The 17830-nt window shown below is 40.0% G+C and overlaps 1 protein-coding gene across 1 annotated transcript in view; it reads left to right on the forward strand.

Annotated features, from left to right (window-relative positions):
* C1H1orf21 (chromosome 1 C1orf21 homolog) overlaps positions 1–17830 on the forward strand; it is a 246586-nt gene that overhangs the window by 79992 nt on the left and 148764 nt on the right. Inside the window, exon 2 of the mRNA XM_023203458.3 lies at positions 13192–13411. Coding sequence (XP_023059226.1) covers positions 13318–13411 — 94 coding nt within the window. The 5' untranslated portion in view covers positions 13192–13317. The remainder of the gene's footprint in view (positions 1–13191; positions 13412–17830) is intronic.

Raw genomic sequence — 17830 nt, forward strand, 5'->3', positions numbered from 1 at the left:
GAGTTTGCATTCCTTACTTAGGAACCTAGTAGACAGGTAATTAGGAAGTAAGAATATCCTGCACTATGATGAGGGCTATGAAGGGTTAATTATGGGGTGTGCTGGGACTTTTTGGGAAGAACAACTTACCTAGACCTTAAGTTATTAAGGCAAAGGTGAAAGGAGAGGCTTCTAGGCAGGGTGGTGGCACATGCCACCTGCAGGTGGCAGATGCAGAAGAAAAAGACAGCCCTCTGCTCACCATTTTCAAGAGGATTTGTTGAGTTTCTGCTCTCTGCCTCACAGGGCACCCGGCATAGCAAGAGAGACAAATACAAGAGATGGTTTCTGCCCTCAAAGCACTTAGTATCTATTTAGAGAGAGATGGTTAAGAAATATGAAATAGTTGACTCTCGTAGTAAGAGTTTAGGAAAGAGAGCAAATTGAAGGAAGGCATGGAGTGGTGTATAGCCTTCCTCCTGGAAAAATATAGCTTAAGCAGAAATGGAGAAGTGGCACTATGAGCAGAATATTGAGGAAGAGGGGTGGTTTTTGAGACCCACCTGATGTGTTGAAGAGGTTGCTTAGCTACCCGAAGCAGTAGGAAGAGGCAACAGGAGGTCAACAGGGCTGGGTCCTGGGGAACCCCTAGTAAGTTGCCTAAACTCTGCCTCAGTTTTCTCTCTCGTTCTCTCTCTGTCTCTGTCTCTGTCTATCTCTCTGTCTCTCTCTCTCTCTCTCTTTTAAAGAGAGAAGGGATCTTGCCATGTTGCCCAGGCTGATCAAGAACTCCTGGCCTCAAGTGACCCTCCCGCTTCAGCCTCCCAAAGTGTTGGGATTGCAGGAGTGAGGCACCATGCCCAGTGAGTTTTCTAATTTGTAAAATTAGGAACCTTGACCTCAGTCATGTCTAGCTTGAAAATCCAGGTATATCTTGGACTTTATCCTAAAGGCATTAGTGAGTCATGGAGGATGTGGGACCAGAGGAAGGACCCAACAGAATTTGTGCTTTAAGAATGTTAATTTGTCTTTCTCTTAGAAAATTAATGAGATAATTTATGAGAAGTAAAATTTTTTACTGAAATTTTTAATTATATTCTGATGCATTGAAAACTGCCAGTAGGGTCATCCTGATTTCCATTGGACATGACTATGTGAGTTTTTTTCCTCTTTCAAAAAAGCATAAAACAAATAAAAATCTGGGCATAGAAAAAGCTGATTAATAATAAGTAAGAGGTTTTGGGGTTTGGTCCAGAAAATAACCTATAAATTTAGATTTTAATTTAGATTCTAAAAATTCTTTTAAATTTTCAGAGAGATCTTGGAATTAGAAAATGCATGTCTTTTGTTTCTATTGGCCTGTTCCTGGGGTGGTAATGGCAGTGATGTAATAGAGGTGATGGGATATCATCCCAGATTCAGAAAAAATAAGCAGTTTGCCAGCTGTACCTTTGTCATATGCAGGAATGCAACCACCACAGCTGGGCCACCCACTGGAGGGCTCACAGAGACACAGAGCTGGGGCAAAGGCCTCCTTAGAATAGAATGTGGTCAGATCCTCAATTTATCCTAATGCTGTTATACTTTTTTCTGATAAAAGAGTGTGTCATCAAGTCACACCTTTAGTGCTCTATTCAGGTAAAAACTTCAAATTTTAATGTCTCAGACTAGATGTAGATGCGATGTGCTGGAGAGTGTTAGTTAACACCACGAGGTGCTGGCTGATGCATCTTGACGCTGCACTGCTGTCTTCTGGTGGTCAGCCTCAGGCATGGTCTTCCTGCCTGTGTTGTCTACTTCTGAGCTTGTCACTGTGGTCTGTTTCTCTAAGTACCTTTTGCTGTAGGAAAGAACACCGTGTTCACTAATAATGCTACTTCACATGGAGAACATTGGCTGATATAAAATAATTATTTTAGAATAGGCTACATTTCTGGTAAAGGTCATTTGTGAGGTCCTTAATAGCTCATAACCTGTAACTCTATGTGTTCTTTAATAGTTTTCAGTGGCTGAAGAAGGGCATCAAGGTTAAGGAAGAGTATCTTGCCCTCACTTTTATGTTTTGTTATCTCAAACTCCATTAAACGTCCCAGAAATGATGGTAGGTGTGGTCGAAAGACTCTTCAGTCCAGAGTAACGAGCAAACTCGTCAAGGACAGTAGAATCCTGGTACATGAGAAGGGAGAGGCCGTCACTCAACTGACTTTGTATTGCCCTCCTGGGTCTCTTCTCTCAGTTACTTGTTTTTTGTTTTCCTTTAGTGATGATGGCACAGAATGTGTTTTTGGCCAAGTGCTACAAAATCAATGAAGTTCCCAAAAGTCTTGTGCATTTCTTGAGAGCAATATGACACCTGAGGTGCCTTTTTCTTAAATGTGGTAGGTTAAAAGGGCATTGATTTGTGCTACCTGAGAATAATATTTATAATTTCAATTTCTTTGGCCGTCTAAGGACATCACCCTTAAATATTTCTTTGTTATGGCAAACTAATCAAAGATTTAAGTTTAAGCAAAAACATACAAGCAAACAAAAACCTTGATTTTTTTTTCTAGATGGGCAAGATTAGAGGTACCAGTAAATATCCCTAGATTCTATTTGAAAGTGAGGAAATGGACATTAGAGTCTAGTTGTCTTACCCATTTTGGAATCTCTGGTCCCTACTGGAATGTTGAGGACTAAGCAGTTTCCCCAAAAGTGATTGTTGAAACAAATAAATAGCACAAGTTTGGGGGGCAGATTAGGGCCAATCATACAAGTGCAAACAGCTTTCAAAATTCCATTATACTGGTATGAAACTACATTTTACTCCTTTTCTGTCTTTTTAGGGAGTATATACTAAACATAATTTAAGATTCTCTGTGATGGCCCAGATAAACATTTTTAAATTTAGTTGTTGGTGATGAACTAAAGAAGTCATTGTCCATGCAGGTGACCCGGACATGGGGCTGAGATGGGTACTCCCTTCCTTTAAAGCTGTCACATCTCTTCGTGAAAAGGAGTTTCTAAGAAAATTCATTCATTCATTTATTGCATACCTACTATGAGCTTGACATTGCGCTGGAGGGAATACAGAAAGGAATGATGAGGAGATGGTCATGGCCTTGAAAACCTGCCTGGGGAAGGAGACAGACACATAAAAGTATAGTTTGAAGATGTGAGCTACATGCTCATTGAGGCTGTGATGAAGCAGGAGAGAGCTCACTGACCTTGACTTGTCTTTACATAGCCTTTTGCTTTAGAGCACTTGGATATGGCACACAGAGGCTGACCTTCCCGCCCCAGCACAGGAGAAACCCTTGGCACTGCTCAGGGCTGCTGTAAAGGGAGCATGTACTTCTCCTGCTGCAGAACTGCTGTCTCCTGCTTTCTGTCTGCGTCCAGTCTGCCTGTTTATGTTTGGTACAATTCCTAAAAACCACCAAGCTGCCAAAATTAACCTCTCATCTTTCTTTCCCATCTCTTCTTTCTAGTGTCTCTTGCCCCTGCCCCTCTCGTCTTAGAGTTCATTACCATTCCATCACATAATAATGATGACAGTGATGGTAATGACAATACTATCTATTATTTGATTGCTTACTATGTGCCAGGTGCTGTCCTAAACACTTTACATAGATCATCTCATCTGCCCTTCTCAAAATTCATGAGGTTATATATCATTTTATAAATGAGTACCCAAGGCACTGTGAAGTAAATAATTTGCCCAGAGATACAAAATTTGCCCAGAGTCACAAAAATCACAAAATACTGGGTGTTCTCTCTTGTAGTTTTCATCTTTAGAACTTTTATGGTTTTGTGTGTGTGTGTGTGTGTGTGTATGTGTGTGTGTGTAAGAGAGAGAGACAGACAGAGAGATTGAGAGAGAGAAAGAGAATGAGACTAGTCCTTCCGCCAAAAACGAGGGTTTTATGTTTGCTTTCTTTGTTTTCAGGGAACTTCCCGATCTTGAGCTGTTCTAGACAGAGCTTGACAGTTCCAGAAGGAAGACTTTCGGATAGTCAAGGCTTTCCTCTAGAGATGCTTATTTCCATGAGCAGCTCTCTGGCTAGCAGGATAGAAGCAGGTTTTCTGAATCATTGGATCATCTCAGACTCTCTTCAGACCTGAAATAATGTGGCCTGAGGCAGAGCACAAGGAGAGAAGAATCTTAGGTCACAGTTTACATCAGTCTCTCATGGATAATTTTATTCATTTTATTAAGGAGGGAGAAAAAAGGAGGAAGGAGGTTATTTTGGAAGGGAAAAGGGATATGTATTTAGATTTTAAGGGAAACAGTTTTTCAATTTGTAGGATTCAGATCTTTTCAAAGTATTATAATAGTACATTACTTTATTAAAATGATTGACAATCCCAAGAATATTAAATATATTTGTATTCAAATATCAGTACCAAGTCAAGTACTCAAAATATGAATAGGCTTTTTGTTTTTTAAAAAAACGATTATTGGCTGGCATGGTGGCTCATGCTTGTAATCCCAGCACTTTGGAAGGCTGAGGCAGGCGGATCACTTGAGGTCAGGAGTTCAAAACTAGCCTGGACAACATGGTGAAACCCCATCTCTACTAAAAACACAAAAATTAGCCTGATGTGGTGGCACACACCTGTAATCCCAGCTACTCAGGAGGCTGAGGCAGGAGAATTGCTTGAACTCAGGAGACAGAGGTGCAGTGAGCCAAGATTGTGCTACTGCACTCCAGCCTGGGCAACACAGCAAGACTCCATCTCAAAAACAAAGCAAAACAAAACAAACAAACAAAAAGGACAGGCTCCGTAGCTCATGCCTGTAGTCCCAGCACTTTGGCAGGCTGAGACGGGTGAATCACCTGAGGTCAAGAGTTTGAAACCAGTGTGGCCAACATGGTGAAACCCTGTCTCTACTAAAAATACAAAAACAAAAACAAAAAAAATCAGCCAGGCATGGTGGCATGCGCCTGTAGTCCAGCTACTCAGGAGGCCAAGGCACGAGAATTGCTTGAACCCAGCAGGCGGAGGTTGCAGTGAGCCGAGATCGCGCCACTGCATTCCAGCCTAGGTGACAGAATGAGACTCTGTAATCAAAACAAAACAAAACAAATGAACAACAACAACAAAAAACTATTCTCACATTTGCTTCTAATGATTAGCTTAGAAAATTAATGATCTTTCGTGTGTTTGTTGTATTTCCTTACATCAACCTCAGTAACCAGCTTAAGGCTGAGATACAAGTCATGCTAGCAGTAAACTAAGAGATTGAACTGGATTAATATGTGGAATATACTGGATTTGTGTAGAAATTGAGGCCTTGCAATTCAATGATGAAAACACAGGTGCTTTTCAGATGTGTGCATGGGCCAAGGGATCAGTGGCATTAACTCTTTTTTTGTCATCTGGCACCATGAAAGTAAACTGCAGGTTTCTGAGAGATTAATCCAGCTACAGTTCTCTGCTGTAGTTTATGGTGTTAGGGAGGATCAGCAGCTCAGACTGATAGGACATCTGTTTTGCTATCCTCTCCATTAGCAAATGCTTACGGAGGGTCAGCTAAGAGTTGCACATTTTGCTGTATGATCCTGCATCCCTTGGTGCATAAAATAAAGCTGGGGCAAGCACTAATTTAATTAGCTTGAAATATCTTCTGACTCTCACGAGCATCTCTGATCCTTTGTTTCCTTGTAATGTACATTAGTCATTGGGATTTCATTTTACTTTATTATGTTTATGATCCAGCCCTGGCTGGATGCTGGTCCTCCAAGGGCAGGAATCCTGTCTGTTTCTTACACTGTGTTTCAACATGTGGAGTGCCTAGGATGTTCTTCCGTGGCTATTCTGGAAGGATCACGACTTACTCTCTTTGATTAAAATCAAATTGTGCCTTTTAGTAGTTCGACTTATTCTACATTCACTTTTGTGTGTTTTTATTTATTTATTTTAAAAAATCTCTCCCTTTCCATCTGTTTTCTCTCATTTTCTCTGTCTGTTCCTGGTCGTCGGTAGTCTGAGTGTGCTTGGGTTAGGTCAGCGAAGTTGCCTGCTATCAGGGCCCTCTGGGCAAGCTGATTTCACCCAGTGCTCATGAAAAGCCCCACGTCTGACTAGAAGTGTCGTCCACCTGGCATCACAGAGTACACGCAGAATATTACCTTGCATATATAAGTATTTATTCAAAGCATTTTCTTATCTACTTAGATTTTCAAAACAGGCCAAAAAAAAGAGGGAAAACAGGTGCTGCTATTATTAATTTTAAGATACTAACAAGGAAATCACATGGCTTTGTCCTAAGTGACATGGGGAACCAGCAACATATCTGTCAAGAAATTCTAGTCACAGATGTCTTTCTGTAAAAGCAGTGGTGCAGAGGTCCCCCTTGACAAAAACTAAAGACCTCCTGCAAATTACCTTTGGTATTCTGGGTCTTAGAAGTAGAAGAAGAGGGCCAGGCGTTGTGGCTCATGCCTGAAATCCCAGCACTTTGGGAGGCCAAGACGGGAAGATCACTTGAGGTTAGGAGCTTGAGACCAGCCAACATGGCGAAATCCCATCTCTGCTAAAAATACAAAAATGATCCGGGCATGATGGTGTGCACTTGTAATCCCAGCTACTGTGGAGGCTTACTTGAATCCAGGAGGTGGAGTTGCAGTGAACCGAGATATGCCACTGCACTCCAGCCTGGGCAACAGAGCAAGACTCTTTCTCAAAACAAAACAAAATAAAAGGAACAAGAAAGAGAGCTCAGTGTCCAGGAATATCTGCCATTGCCCTTGACCACTGAGGAGCAAATCTAGAAGCAGCGTAAGTCTTCTGCATGGGTCCACACAGCTGTGAACTTGTGACTTTAATCAGGAGCTGGTGTTTTCTTCTCTTGCCTTCTCAGAAATGGTGTCAGCCACACATGAGCTCATGTGAACATACACAGGTAACACAGAGGAGTTTTCTGGTGCAGGAGAAAGGTGCAACACTCTTAAATCCTTAGCTGAAGAACAATTATTGCACCATCTTTTTCTAATCATCTCCCTATAAGAAACACTGTTAAAATTAATTTCATTCATTAAAGGCAAGATAGAGAAGAAGAAATAGGGGAGCTAAGCTGTGTTTATTTTTCCAGCAAATACACAATTGAAATCAACACTATTAGGCCAAAACATCATTGGTGATCATCTTTAGACCTTATAGGGCCTCCTGAAAATTTTGAGGTTTCAGACTTGCAAGTATGTCCTAATTGAGTTAGTACCGAAAACAAAGAGTGTAAATAAATTGAATGTGGTAAGACATGGCTTTTTTTTAAGTGGTCATTTCATCCTTCATGTCACTACTTGGACATATGTTGAAGTAGATCGTAGAGTCTAAGAAAGAGGCTGAGATACATGAAGCCCAGCCGTGGTCCTTAGGCAGGTGTGTGGCAGCTGGGACCAGAGCTCGGGCTTCTCATGCCCTCTACAACACTCTTTCCACTTGCCACGTCTTCTTCTTGGCCTCACACCTTACTGCCTGAATCCAGCAGAAATGTGTCCTATTGTATAAGCACTTATTGTGGTTACATTTCTGAGAGAGACATCTGTAGAATTACTATATGCGGACATGAGAGTTTTCCCATAAAGAAGGCAGAAGCCAAAATCCTCGTATCTTTGGAGTTAATAGCATATTGTCGATTGTCATGCCATCAGACGAGTGTGAGTCGAGGAATGAATGTGTTCTGTGATGCCAGCGATTGCGGGGTAATGAAAGGCTTGACTTTTCTAGATTATTCTCATGTGAAATGTGATATCTCTTTATGTATTATTTTTAACATTCACAATGAAATGTGAAATGGTGTTAACAGTAGCCCAAGGATACCAAAGCTTCAAGATTAGAAATCACTTTTAAGTTGTCTTTCTTCTTCCCGCTTGGTGGGCTGCTGTATTAACACTCATTATAGTGAAGCCGAGCAGATGGGCAAATAGACTGATTAGTTTTATATATATATATAGAGAGAGAGAGAGAGAGATTTTTTTTCCTTTATGGAGCTTAGATGTTAGCTGTTTCTTCAATAAAAGAAAGGAGTTTTTAGCTGTTGCCTTGTCTCGATTTGCCTTTTTAATCAGAAGAAGAAAGGGGGCACTTTGCTCCTGATCTATTAATAATGTGGCTGTATTCTTTGCTTAACTGCTGACTTCATAGCTCTCTGTGTGCCTGTTGCAATCAGAATTTGATTTCTCTCCAGTCCTCCAAGACTCATGTTCTTTTTAGCCTAGAATTTCTTTATGGAATATATCACTTTTAATTCATATTTTAGAAGTGCCTTTCTTAACAGGGAATTTATCTACAATATTTTTGCCTTTTGTATCCAAAATGAAAAAGTCCATGACTAATTAGTGGAAAGTGAATTACACATAATGTTATGTAAATAGAAATATTTTCCTATAGCCTTTTTTTAAAAAAAGTTAAAGTATCTCTGATTTTCTAATTTTTCTTAAAAATAGATTTTGCTTTTTTTATTCCTTCCCAATTTTATAAAAGTAGGATTTTTTTTTTGATGAAACCTCGTTTCTAGTTATAAAAAACTAAGGTAATGAAAAGAACTATTATAATCTTTCCTTATAAAAGGACAAAGGTATTGCATGTGTGTAGTATGTGATATGTAGTCATACAAAAGTAATGAACCTATTTGCGTGGAGACAACTTCCTCATGTTGTCACATGTAGTGTTCTGGAACAGCAGTTTCCCTTCTGATATCTGAAGCGCCTTGAGATACACATGCATGGTTAAACATGCATGGTTACACATTTTTTACATTTTTTACAAAATTTCAGTTGGGCTTACAAATTTGTTGATTATTTTATCAAAAGCAGGAAAAGTGTCCTGTAAAGACGGCATTCAATTAGGCTAGCTCATGGTATCATGGATTGCACTTCTAATTACATAAGGCAAGATAATGTAGACATACAACCATTTCGGGAGGGGTTTACACAAAGCCCTGGGGCACTTAATTGGACCTCATGTTTTTAGAGGCACCTGATAATCCTATGATATAGATCATTTAGAGTAAAGAAAAATCCTCCTCAGTGGGACTTAGTTTTAGATGATTCCATCAAATATCAAAGGGATGCTTTGATTTAATTCTCACACTGTGATCTGTGGCTTCAGAAGTAACATGCTGGTAATAACAACATGTGACAACAAAAGTCTCAGAGCTGCTCCAGGTCGTGGTCTCTGCATGCTTGTTTGCACCATCAGACTTACTTCTGTCTAAGTGCTGTGGTTTCAGGAAGGTAAACAATAGAGCATGTGAAGTTGGAAGAGAAAAGCTGAGTAAAGCTAATGAAAAAAATGGAAGCTAAAAAAAGAAACCACTGGAGTTTATGTGAAGGATAGCATAAACTGAAGGGAACGTCTTTTGAGCAGATGATTCTAGCAGTCTTTAGGGATACAATTTTGAAGGTCTGCTCAACGTGAAGTCTCAGTTGGATTGAGATTAAGTGAAAGAATTTTCAGTAGAAAGGAAACCTTGACATTACATCAGGCTATAAAAGAGATACAAATCAGGGGTATTTTAATCCTGTTTCTTTAGCTCTGGTCAGGTCTCTAACCTGACATTTCTTGACATGCTCCATTCCAAAGCTGAGTCAAATGCCTGTGAGGTGAACTCTCTTGTCATCCTGTATTTAAGCTGCAATAGCTGCATGTCATTGCTGAAAAACTGGTCTGTCTAATTATCTCCTTCTCTGATTATTCTTGTTCTATAGGGATAGAGAAGAAAAACATATCTTGCCTTGTTTGCCACTATATGCACAATACCTATGAAACACATATCTGCCACTTAGTATTTTAAAATCAAAATCTGTTGATTAAATGAATGAATAATTGGACAAGTGTTTATGTGCAGAATCCAAATGACATAGTAAAAAACTTTCTTCAGTGATCTATGATTAACTTTGTGAATTAGAGATCTTTTGCTCCTCAAATGACTTCATAATTATCACCTTCAAATGGGTAAATTACTAAAATATATTCCTGATGAGGTCCTGAAACTTGAAAACATCACTCCTAAATTTGAATTGCTGCTGTAAAATGATATAGCACATATGTTTTAGAAACAAAATCTATACCTATTTATAATTTGATGAGAACTCATATTGAGCTATAGTGCTTTAAAATATGTGTAATTAAATTGAAATTTCTTGAGTCATCATTTGAATTGGGTGTAAATCATGTCAAATCTGCTCGTTAAACTACCCCTCACCCCAATGCTTGAATAACAGAGACATTCTTTTAATAAAACAGAGCCATTCTTTTGTATCTTATTTTTGTTAGCCTTCTGCAGTATATTTGATTTCAAATAATTTCCACCTTTAAAATTCAAATAAAATTTTTTTATGCAAATACAACTTTTAAAGCACAGAAGAAACACCAGTAGCTGCTTTCACGAGTAGCAAAGGATAAGTCGTGTCTTTAGTTCTTCCCGTTGCTTCTTGGATAGCATAAGAGGCTGTAGACATGAAATTGGAAAAGCGAGAGGACTCTCAAAGAGCATGATTGTTGAGTTGTCTCTTACTTCTCAGTGTACTCTGATTTTGTTAGGATTGCCCCCTCTCTCCTGTTTTTACTTAATTTATTCTGAAAAGGTGGCAGGGAAGCCACCTAGGTTCCCCTTCTCACTTTGATCTCTCCTGCGTATGTGTAAGTGTGAAGTGGTTTTACCACACTTCCTTTTTGAACAGTAAGGAATCATGTCTGGGAGCCCACACCTGTTACCTTGCATGATGATGCTGGGGATGAGGAAGTAGGGGGATGGATGCTGCCCCTGACAAGGTGCTGGCTGGGAATCCAAAACAGCAGCAGTAGCAGCAGCAATAACAACAACAGCAAAAGCAGAAGCAGCAACAGCATTGGCCACAGAAACAAAATCAGCAATTCACAGCAGCCTCTGGGTTACAGAGGGGACTCTTGTCTTCTCCCACCTTTAGAGCTGAACCCCTTGTCCTTTCCCTCTTGTCTAATATTTCATTGATGTTTCTTCAAAAACTATGACAGGTTGACAGAATGGACCTCTACACAACTAATTTAATATTTTCTCACAGTGTGCTCTAAGTTGGATCAGAAAGACTGCCTGTGGTCTTACGACATCCCATAGTTTATTCGGTTGGATGAAGGTAGCAAGTCCTTCTGCAGGCCCTTCACAAAGTATCAACAGTCCAGTCCTCTGCCCTGCCCCCCATCCCCACCTGACCCCTCTGAAATGAACACACGCAAATATGCCATGCTCATCTACATTCTAGTGTCTTAGCCCAGGCTGTTCCTTGCAACTGAATAATGCTACCATCCTTTCAGCCTGGTAAATTTCTACCAAACCTTTGATACCCTAGAAAAATACTACTTCCTTCCTCTGCCCAGTCATAATCTAATCTGCTTTTTTGAATTCTGCGTCACCATAGATTACTGTGAAACTTCAATCAGAGCTCATATTACATTGTATTGCATGCAGTTTTTAAAATGTCAGCATCTCTTCTCCATAAGGCCCCTGAGCTCTATATACCAGTATGACTAGACCATCAAATAGAAATACTGTAGCCTTGAAGACATTACTGCTAAGTAATGGAATAGGATGTGTGTGTGTGTGTGTGTGTGTGTATGTGTATGTGTGTATGTATGTGTGTGCACATCCGCAGGCCTGGATTTCATATAGTTTTGAGATGAAGACCTGTTAACATGAAGTTACATCAAGTATGGGGAGGATATAAGCATTAGTCATCTAGGAGAAAAATCTTCCTGGTTTGTAGAACTTTACCAACAAACTCTACACTTCCTAATAATAATTTAACACAACCAGTGATAGAGAATAGTTTGAAGAATTATATGAGACATGACTAATGTTACAGTCATTGTCAATATTTACTGCAATTTGTATTTGCTTGGCTTAATTTAAGATCACTGCCTTTATATCTAAGTTCATTTATTAGATTATACTAATTTGAAAAATTCTCTTTGCTGAGATTTTATGGTTTAAATGATTAAATTTCTACATCCAGAGCTGTCCTTAGTGCTCTAGCAAGGAGGATTTAGGAGCTCTAGTCTTCTTGGTAGAGAAAGCATATAGCTACTGTATAGTACCACTATCTGTGAAACTTGAGAAACTTCCACTGTTCATGGGCGGGGGGCAGTGGGACGTGGGTGCTGATGAAGATTAAAAGAGGCTTGATGCCTTCTTTGTACTGCCAGGACTCTGAGGAGGTAAGGACCTGTATTACAGTGGGAGGGATGGGAACAAAGGAATGTGTAGGAGAGATGTTTCAAAGGAAACATTTACAAGACTGGAATAAGTCATCCATAGGCCTGGAATGGTTGGGTTAGGATGATGAAAGAATAAAACAAAAATGAGCAAGTTGAGCATAGCAAACACTCAGAATTTGAGCAGCCGCCTTGGATGGGACAGGGAAAGGTAAAGTCACTTAAGTCAACTTGAAGATTATCTCCTTTGCGGTGTATCTGTAAATACTCTTTAAGCCTTTATGAGAGATCAGTAGAGGCACAAAGTTTACTCCAAAAGCTTGACAACTGCTTTGTTGCTTTTCTTCATATTTTGACATCTTCTGCCCAATCCTTAAAACATTTGGCTAGCTAAGCAGAAAATGGACAAAAGTAAGTTTAAGACCTTGCCCCATCTCCTTCCTTTGTCATCAAAACAGTGTCACCTCAGGTAAAATAAAATGCTGAATTATTTACAGCCTTAACCAGAAATGTATAAAGTAGCCCATCTTCCAGTCTGAGGAGGATGGCTACCTTTTCCTGGCAAAATTTGAGGAGCTGGGAGGGCTGGCCTGCAGGGTAGGATGAGGAAGATGAAGAGCTTTTCCCAGCCTCCTGAACTAGGTGGATCTCGAGTGTGCTCTCCTTCCTCGACAGTTTTTGAGATTTCAGAACATTAGTAAACCTACAGGTACTTTAAGAGCATATGTGGCAAGCAGTAGTGCCCAAATATGTATTTGAATAAATACGTATTTTTGGTATCTCCTCAAAAAGTTCACTCCTCGGCCATATGTTGCATAGGGACATGCCTTTCCATCTTGCTTTCTGAGCGGGAAATCAAGTGAGAATGGGCCATGCTGCACGTGGTTCTTCCGTGCCCACCACAACACCAGTGCGATCGATGGGTGGGTCTGTGCATGACTTCTAGTGCACTGCAGGCCACAGCACACCAAGATACTGAGGCTTGTGTTTTGCTGCAGTCACCGCCTATTCTAATCTAGCTTTCTTTTCTTACAGGTGCACACATCTTGACCAACTCAGCAGCAAGGTGGATTTTCTTTGTGTTTAAAGAAAAAAAAAATGTCCCCGTGTCTGTAGAGATGATTTACAGTTCAGCCCGGCTGAAGCTGACCGAATGAGACTATGGGCTGTGCCTCCGCCAAGCATGTTGCCACTGTTCAAAATGAAGAGGAAGCCCAGAAAGGGAAAAACTACCAGAATGGAGATGTGTTTGGCGGTGAGTCCTATCAAAGTTGACTCTTGACCCATTGATTCTAGGCCTTTTACTTTTTTTATTGGTACATAATATTTGTACACATTTATGGGGTGCTTGTGATATTTTGTTACCTGCCTAGAATGTGTAGCGATCAAGTCAGAGTATTTAGGATATCTGTCACCTCGAGCATTTATCATTTCTATGTGTTGGGAACATTTCAAAACCTATCTTTGAGCTATTTGGAAATGTACAGTACATTATTTTTAACTATAGTCAACCTATTCTGTTATGGAGCATTAGATCTTATTCCTTCTAAGCCTTTCACTTTTGTGACAGTGTATAATTACAGTGATTATTGGGTTATACCATCTGAGGTGAAGGGGTGATGAGACCCACTGGAAATCAATGTGAATCTTTACTTTGGATCAGCCACATCATAATTTATACAAAGTGGTCTTTGAGGAGGAACATGGAGGGGTTTTTTTGTTTTTTTTTTTTGTTTGTTTGTTTGTTTGTTTTTTCCCAGGAACTAGCATTTAAATCAAGCTTCAAAGAACCAGCAGGATTTAAATTGGTACGTGGGACAGTGGCCATGGGGTGTCCTGGTAGAGGAGAACTGTAGGACTAAAAACAGAAGTCCAAAAGGGGAGTGAGTGAAGATTTATAAATGAGGGAGTGAGGTGTTTTTTTAAAGCGTAATAGAGAGTGAACTATACATTTTCAGATTTTAAATAAAAATACAGTGAATCTAATAATCATCTTTTAACCTCTCTCTGTTGACTCAAAATGATTTTAGGATATCTAGTGCAAAGGCCACAAATTGGCAAACCATGGCCACATCTGGTCTACAAATACATTTTTTTGCCCCCTCCCTAAAGAATTTTAAAATAAAAAGCAAGGCAGCCTTTAAAAATCAGGATATTTCAAATAAAACCCAAATTTCTTGAAAAGAGCTGGCAACAATAGGTCTTCATTCCTTGAGACAACAGTGTGGGGTGGAGTAGCAATTGTCCCTGCAGCCAGGCTGTGGCCTCCAGTGCACAGCTAACGCTTCCTCCCTGCATGCACACCAAGTTCAGTGTGCTCATTGACCTTACCTGGCTACTTAGAGGCTTTTATGCTTGCCTGATCTTGAGATTGGCCCTTAGATGATTCTTGTGAAATTTGGATATATAAACAAAATTTAAATTAGTGCAAGGCAGATGAAGCAGTTTTTGTGGAATTATTTTAACAATAATACCTACTACTTGACATTTGCATGATACTTTTATTTATAAAAACACTTCAACTCTTACTCATTAAGGGACATCATTGAGATATGTTGTAGAACCTCACTGAGATAATGTTTACATGTAAATAACTGTAGCTGCATCATTTAGTCACTGTCAAATAATTCTACTACTTTTAGAATCTCTAGCTTTTGGTTCATTGTAATGATTGTTATTGTCTCCTGGTGAAGAATTGGGAATGGTACGAAAGAGCTAATGCTCAGTTGAAAGTGGACTTGTGTGTTTGGGATGGAAGACTTTGTTTCATTTTGTTCAAAGGAGATGTATTAGTTGCCTGAAACAAATTTGCTTCTACTGGTAACTGCCTATAGCATGGAGAACTGTGAAGAAGAGTAACATATATGAACATTTTAATAAAACTACAGGCTAGGTCTTTGAAACCACAGTTTTTACGGAAAGACTTGATTGGAACTAGAGTCATTACTGTCACCCTCAAATGCTTAACTTTTAAGAGAAAATAATTTAACATCAGGGATTTGTTTAACGTCTAGCTTATGTTCTATGTCATTATCATTTTTATAATAGAGTTACCATTTATGGAGCCGCCACCATATGTCAAACATTGTGAGGCATTTACATTCATTTTTATGTTGAATTTTCACAACAATCTTGTGAAATATGTGCTATGCAAATTTTACATACTTGGGTACTGAGCACAGAGAGACAGACTCGTCCAAGATTACCAAGCTACGAAGTGCTAGAATCCAGATTGCTCAGATTCCAAAGTCCACCTTTCTTTCTCCATGTTGTTTCCTGATGCCCTGCAGCCTCCCATTGTTTCTTGTTTGTTTGTTTGTTTGTTTCTTGTGGGGTTTTTTTTGTTTTTGTTTTTGTTTTTGTTTGAGGCAGTCTTGCTCTGTGGCCTAGGCTGGAGTGCAGTGGTGCGATCAGGGTTCACTGCAGCCTTCACCTCCTGGGCTCAAGTGATCCTCTCGCCTCAGCTCCCTGAGTAGCTTTGGGATTAAAGGCATGTGCCCTCACACCTGGCAATTTTTTTTATATATATATTTTTAATAGAGATGGGGTTTTGCCATGTTTCCCAGGCTGGTCTAAAACTCCTGGACTCAAGCAATCTGCCCACCGTGGCCTCCCAAAGGGCGGGGATATAGGCGTGAACCACCGTAGGCAGCCCTCATTCTTTAAAGTTTGAGGGCACAAAAGTATTGATTGGTTTGTATCCTCTGTGTAAGGCCTTTTGCTAAATGCCATGGAGATTACAGAGGTAAATAATCCATAAACCTTGCCATCTAGGACTTTGTAAGAAGATAAGAAAGTGTTACGAAGCAGAATAAGCCAAATACCCTAAGAGGAAATGACATACCTCACGGTAACAGTCAGGGGATAGATGCTCTGACTTAAACGGCAGAATCAGAGCAGATTTCTTACAGAGATGACATCCAAACCTGTCCTTAAAGGACTGAAAGAAATGAAACCTGTCACAATCTAAACTGGTAAAGGAACAGCTAGGTAATGTGAGACTTATTCAAGAATAATAAATATTCTAATTTATGGAACTAATGAATGGAACATAAACTATAAATGGGACAGAATTGGCTAGAAAACTAAGTTAGGGTTAAATTATTGGAGAACTTCGAATACCAAATGATAGTCTTTAAAAAGATAACCTTAGATTGTCAGAGTAAGATTTGGTGATATTCAATATGTTGTGCTTACATTCTGCTTGGCAATGAGACCGCTTAACCATCCCTTCACAACTTGTATAGCCAGGAAGACTCTATTGTTCTAAAGCACCATGTGTATTTTGCAGATTTTAGCATCTGATAAAGGAGCTTTGTGTTAGTCAACTATTGCTGTAGACTGTAACAAACTCAGGTTCAGTCACTCGCCACTTGCAGACTCTAATTCACAAGAGTGAGGTCTGGCATAAAGAAGTGACTTTATTCCACAGCTTAGCTTGGGGGAAGAGGTACAGGCTCCTGCCTTTAAGGGTACTGTTTTTCTTTTGGGGCAGAATGCATGACTTTTAAAGGGGGACTTGGCATGAATGGCATACAGGGGAGGGAGTGAGCAGGTGGGGGTCTGCGTGACTCACTTTGTTGCTTAATCTACTGGTGGTGGAACTGGCGTCGTCGCAAGCAGAGCTGGGTTATATAGTGGTCTTTGTCTCAAGACACTCCAGTTGGGAGAGCCTTCCATCAGGGACATACTTTAGGTTGTAAATTGATTGTTGTCTCTTGAGGCAATCTCCTTGTGGGAGACAGTTTCTGCTCTGGAGTTTCAAAGTAAGCACATAGTTAGATAAGCTTCCAGCGTAGGGAGTGTCTGGTGAAGGGAAGGTAAAGGTTATGATTGCATTTCTGAAGAGCTAGATAGGAAATGGGAACAGAGGAAAAGAAGGAAAGAGAAAAGAAGAAATCATTAAATAAATAACTCTCTCTTTTAGAAAAATGGGGGTACTTGGTCATAAGACACCTGAAGCTCTCAGTCGCATTCGAAAGTAACTGTTTCTTTCTTGATTATGAATTGGTGGGTCAGCTGTGGTGGCACTTCTCTATGTATCTCTCATCTTTCTCCAGGGACCAGCAAGCCAGTGGGGGCATGATCTCCTTTCACAGAAGGGCAAGAGTGCAAGTGATACGTATGGTGCCTCCTGAGTTTGGACTCAGAGCTGGCACACTGTCACTCATACCCTAGCCAAAGCAGGTCAGATGAGTGAGCCCAAAGTTAGGCAAAAAAGTATACTCTGACCACAGTGCATTTACAGCAAAGGTATAGGTGCAGGGAGGGTCAAGAATTGGGGCTAAAAATCAGTTTACCCCAAGCCCACCTGGTCATTGCTCTCTCTGTGCCTCTATGTAGTTCATGCCATAAAGTGTCAGTTAAGACTTCTGCTAAATTTTCTTCATCCTCCCAACACCCACATTGAAATTTTATTTACTCCAGCATTCTATCATCTTGTTAATCTCTCTAACACAAATATTAGCAAGTTTGTGGGATTGTGTTAAATAAAGCAGGAATACAATGGGGAGAGAACTTCACCAATCCAGGGAGATACTTTTTCTAGCCCTGTAGGGCTCTGGGAGAAGAATTACCAGAATCTAGTGTCAAGACAGTCCCAGTACCCTAGATATTACTGAATACCACATTTTAAATATGACGAGGAAAGGTCTTGTCTGTGTTTCTTCACTTA

Source organism: Piliocolobus tephrosceles, chromosome 1 (assembly GCF_002776525.5).
Source record: "Piliocolobus tephrosceles isolate RC106 chromosome 1, ASM277652v3, whole genome shotgun sequence".
NCBI lineage: Eukaryota > Metazoa > Chordata > Mammalia > Primates > Cercopithecidae > Piliocolobus > Piliocolobus tephrosceles.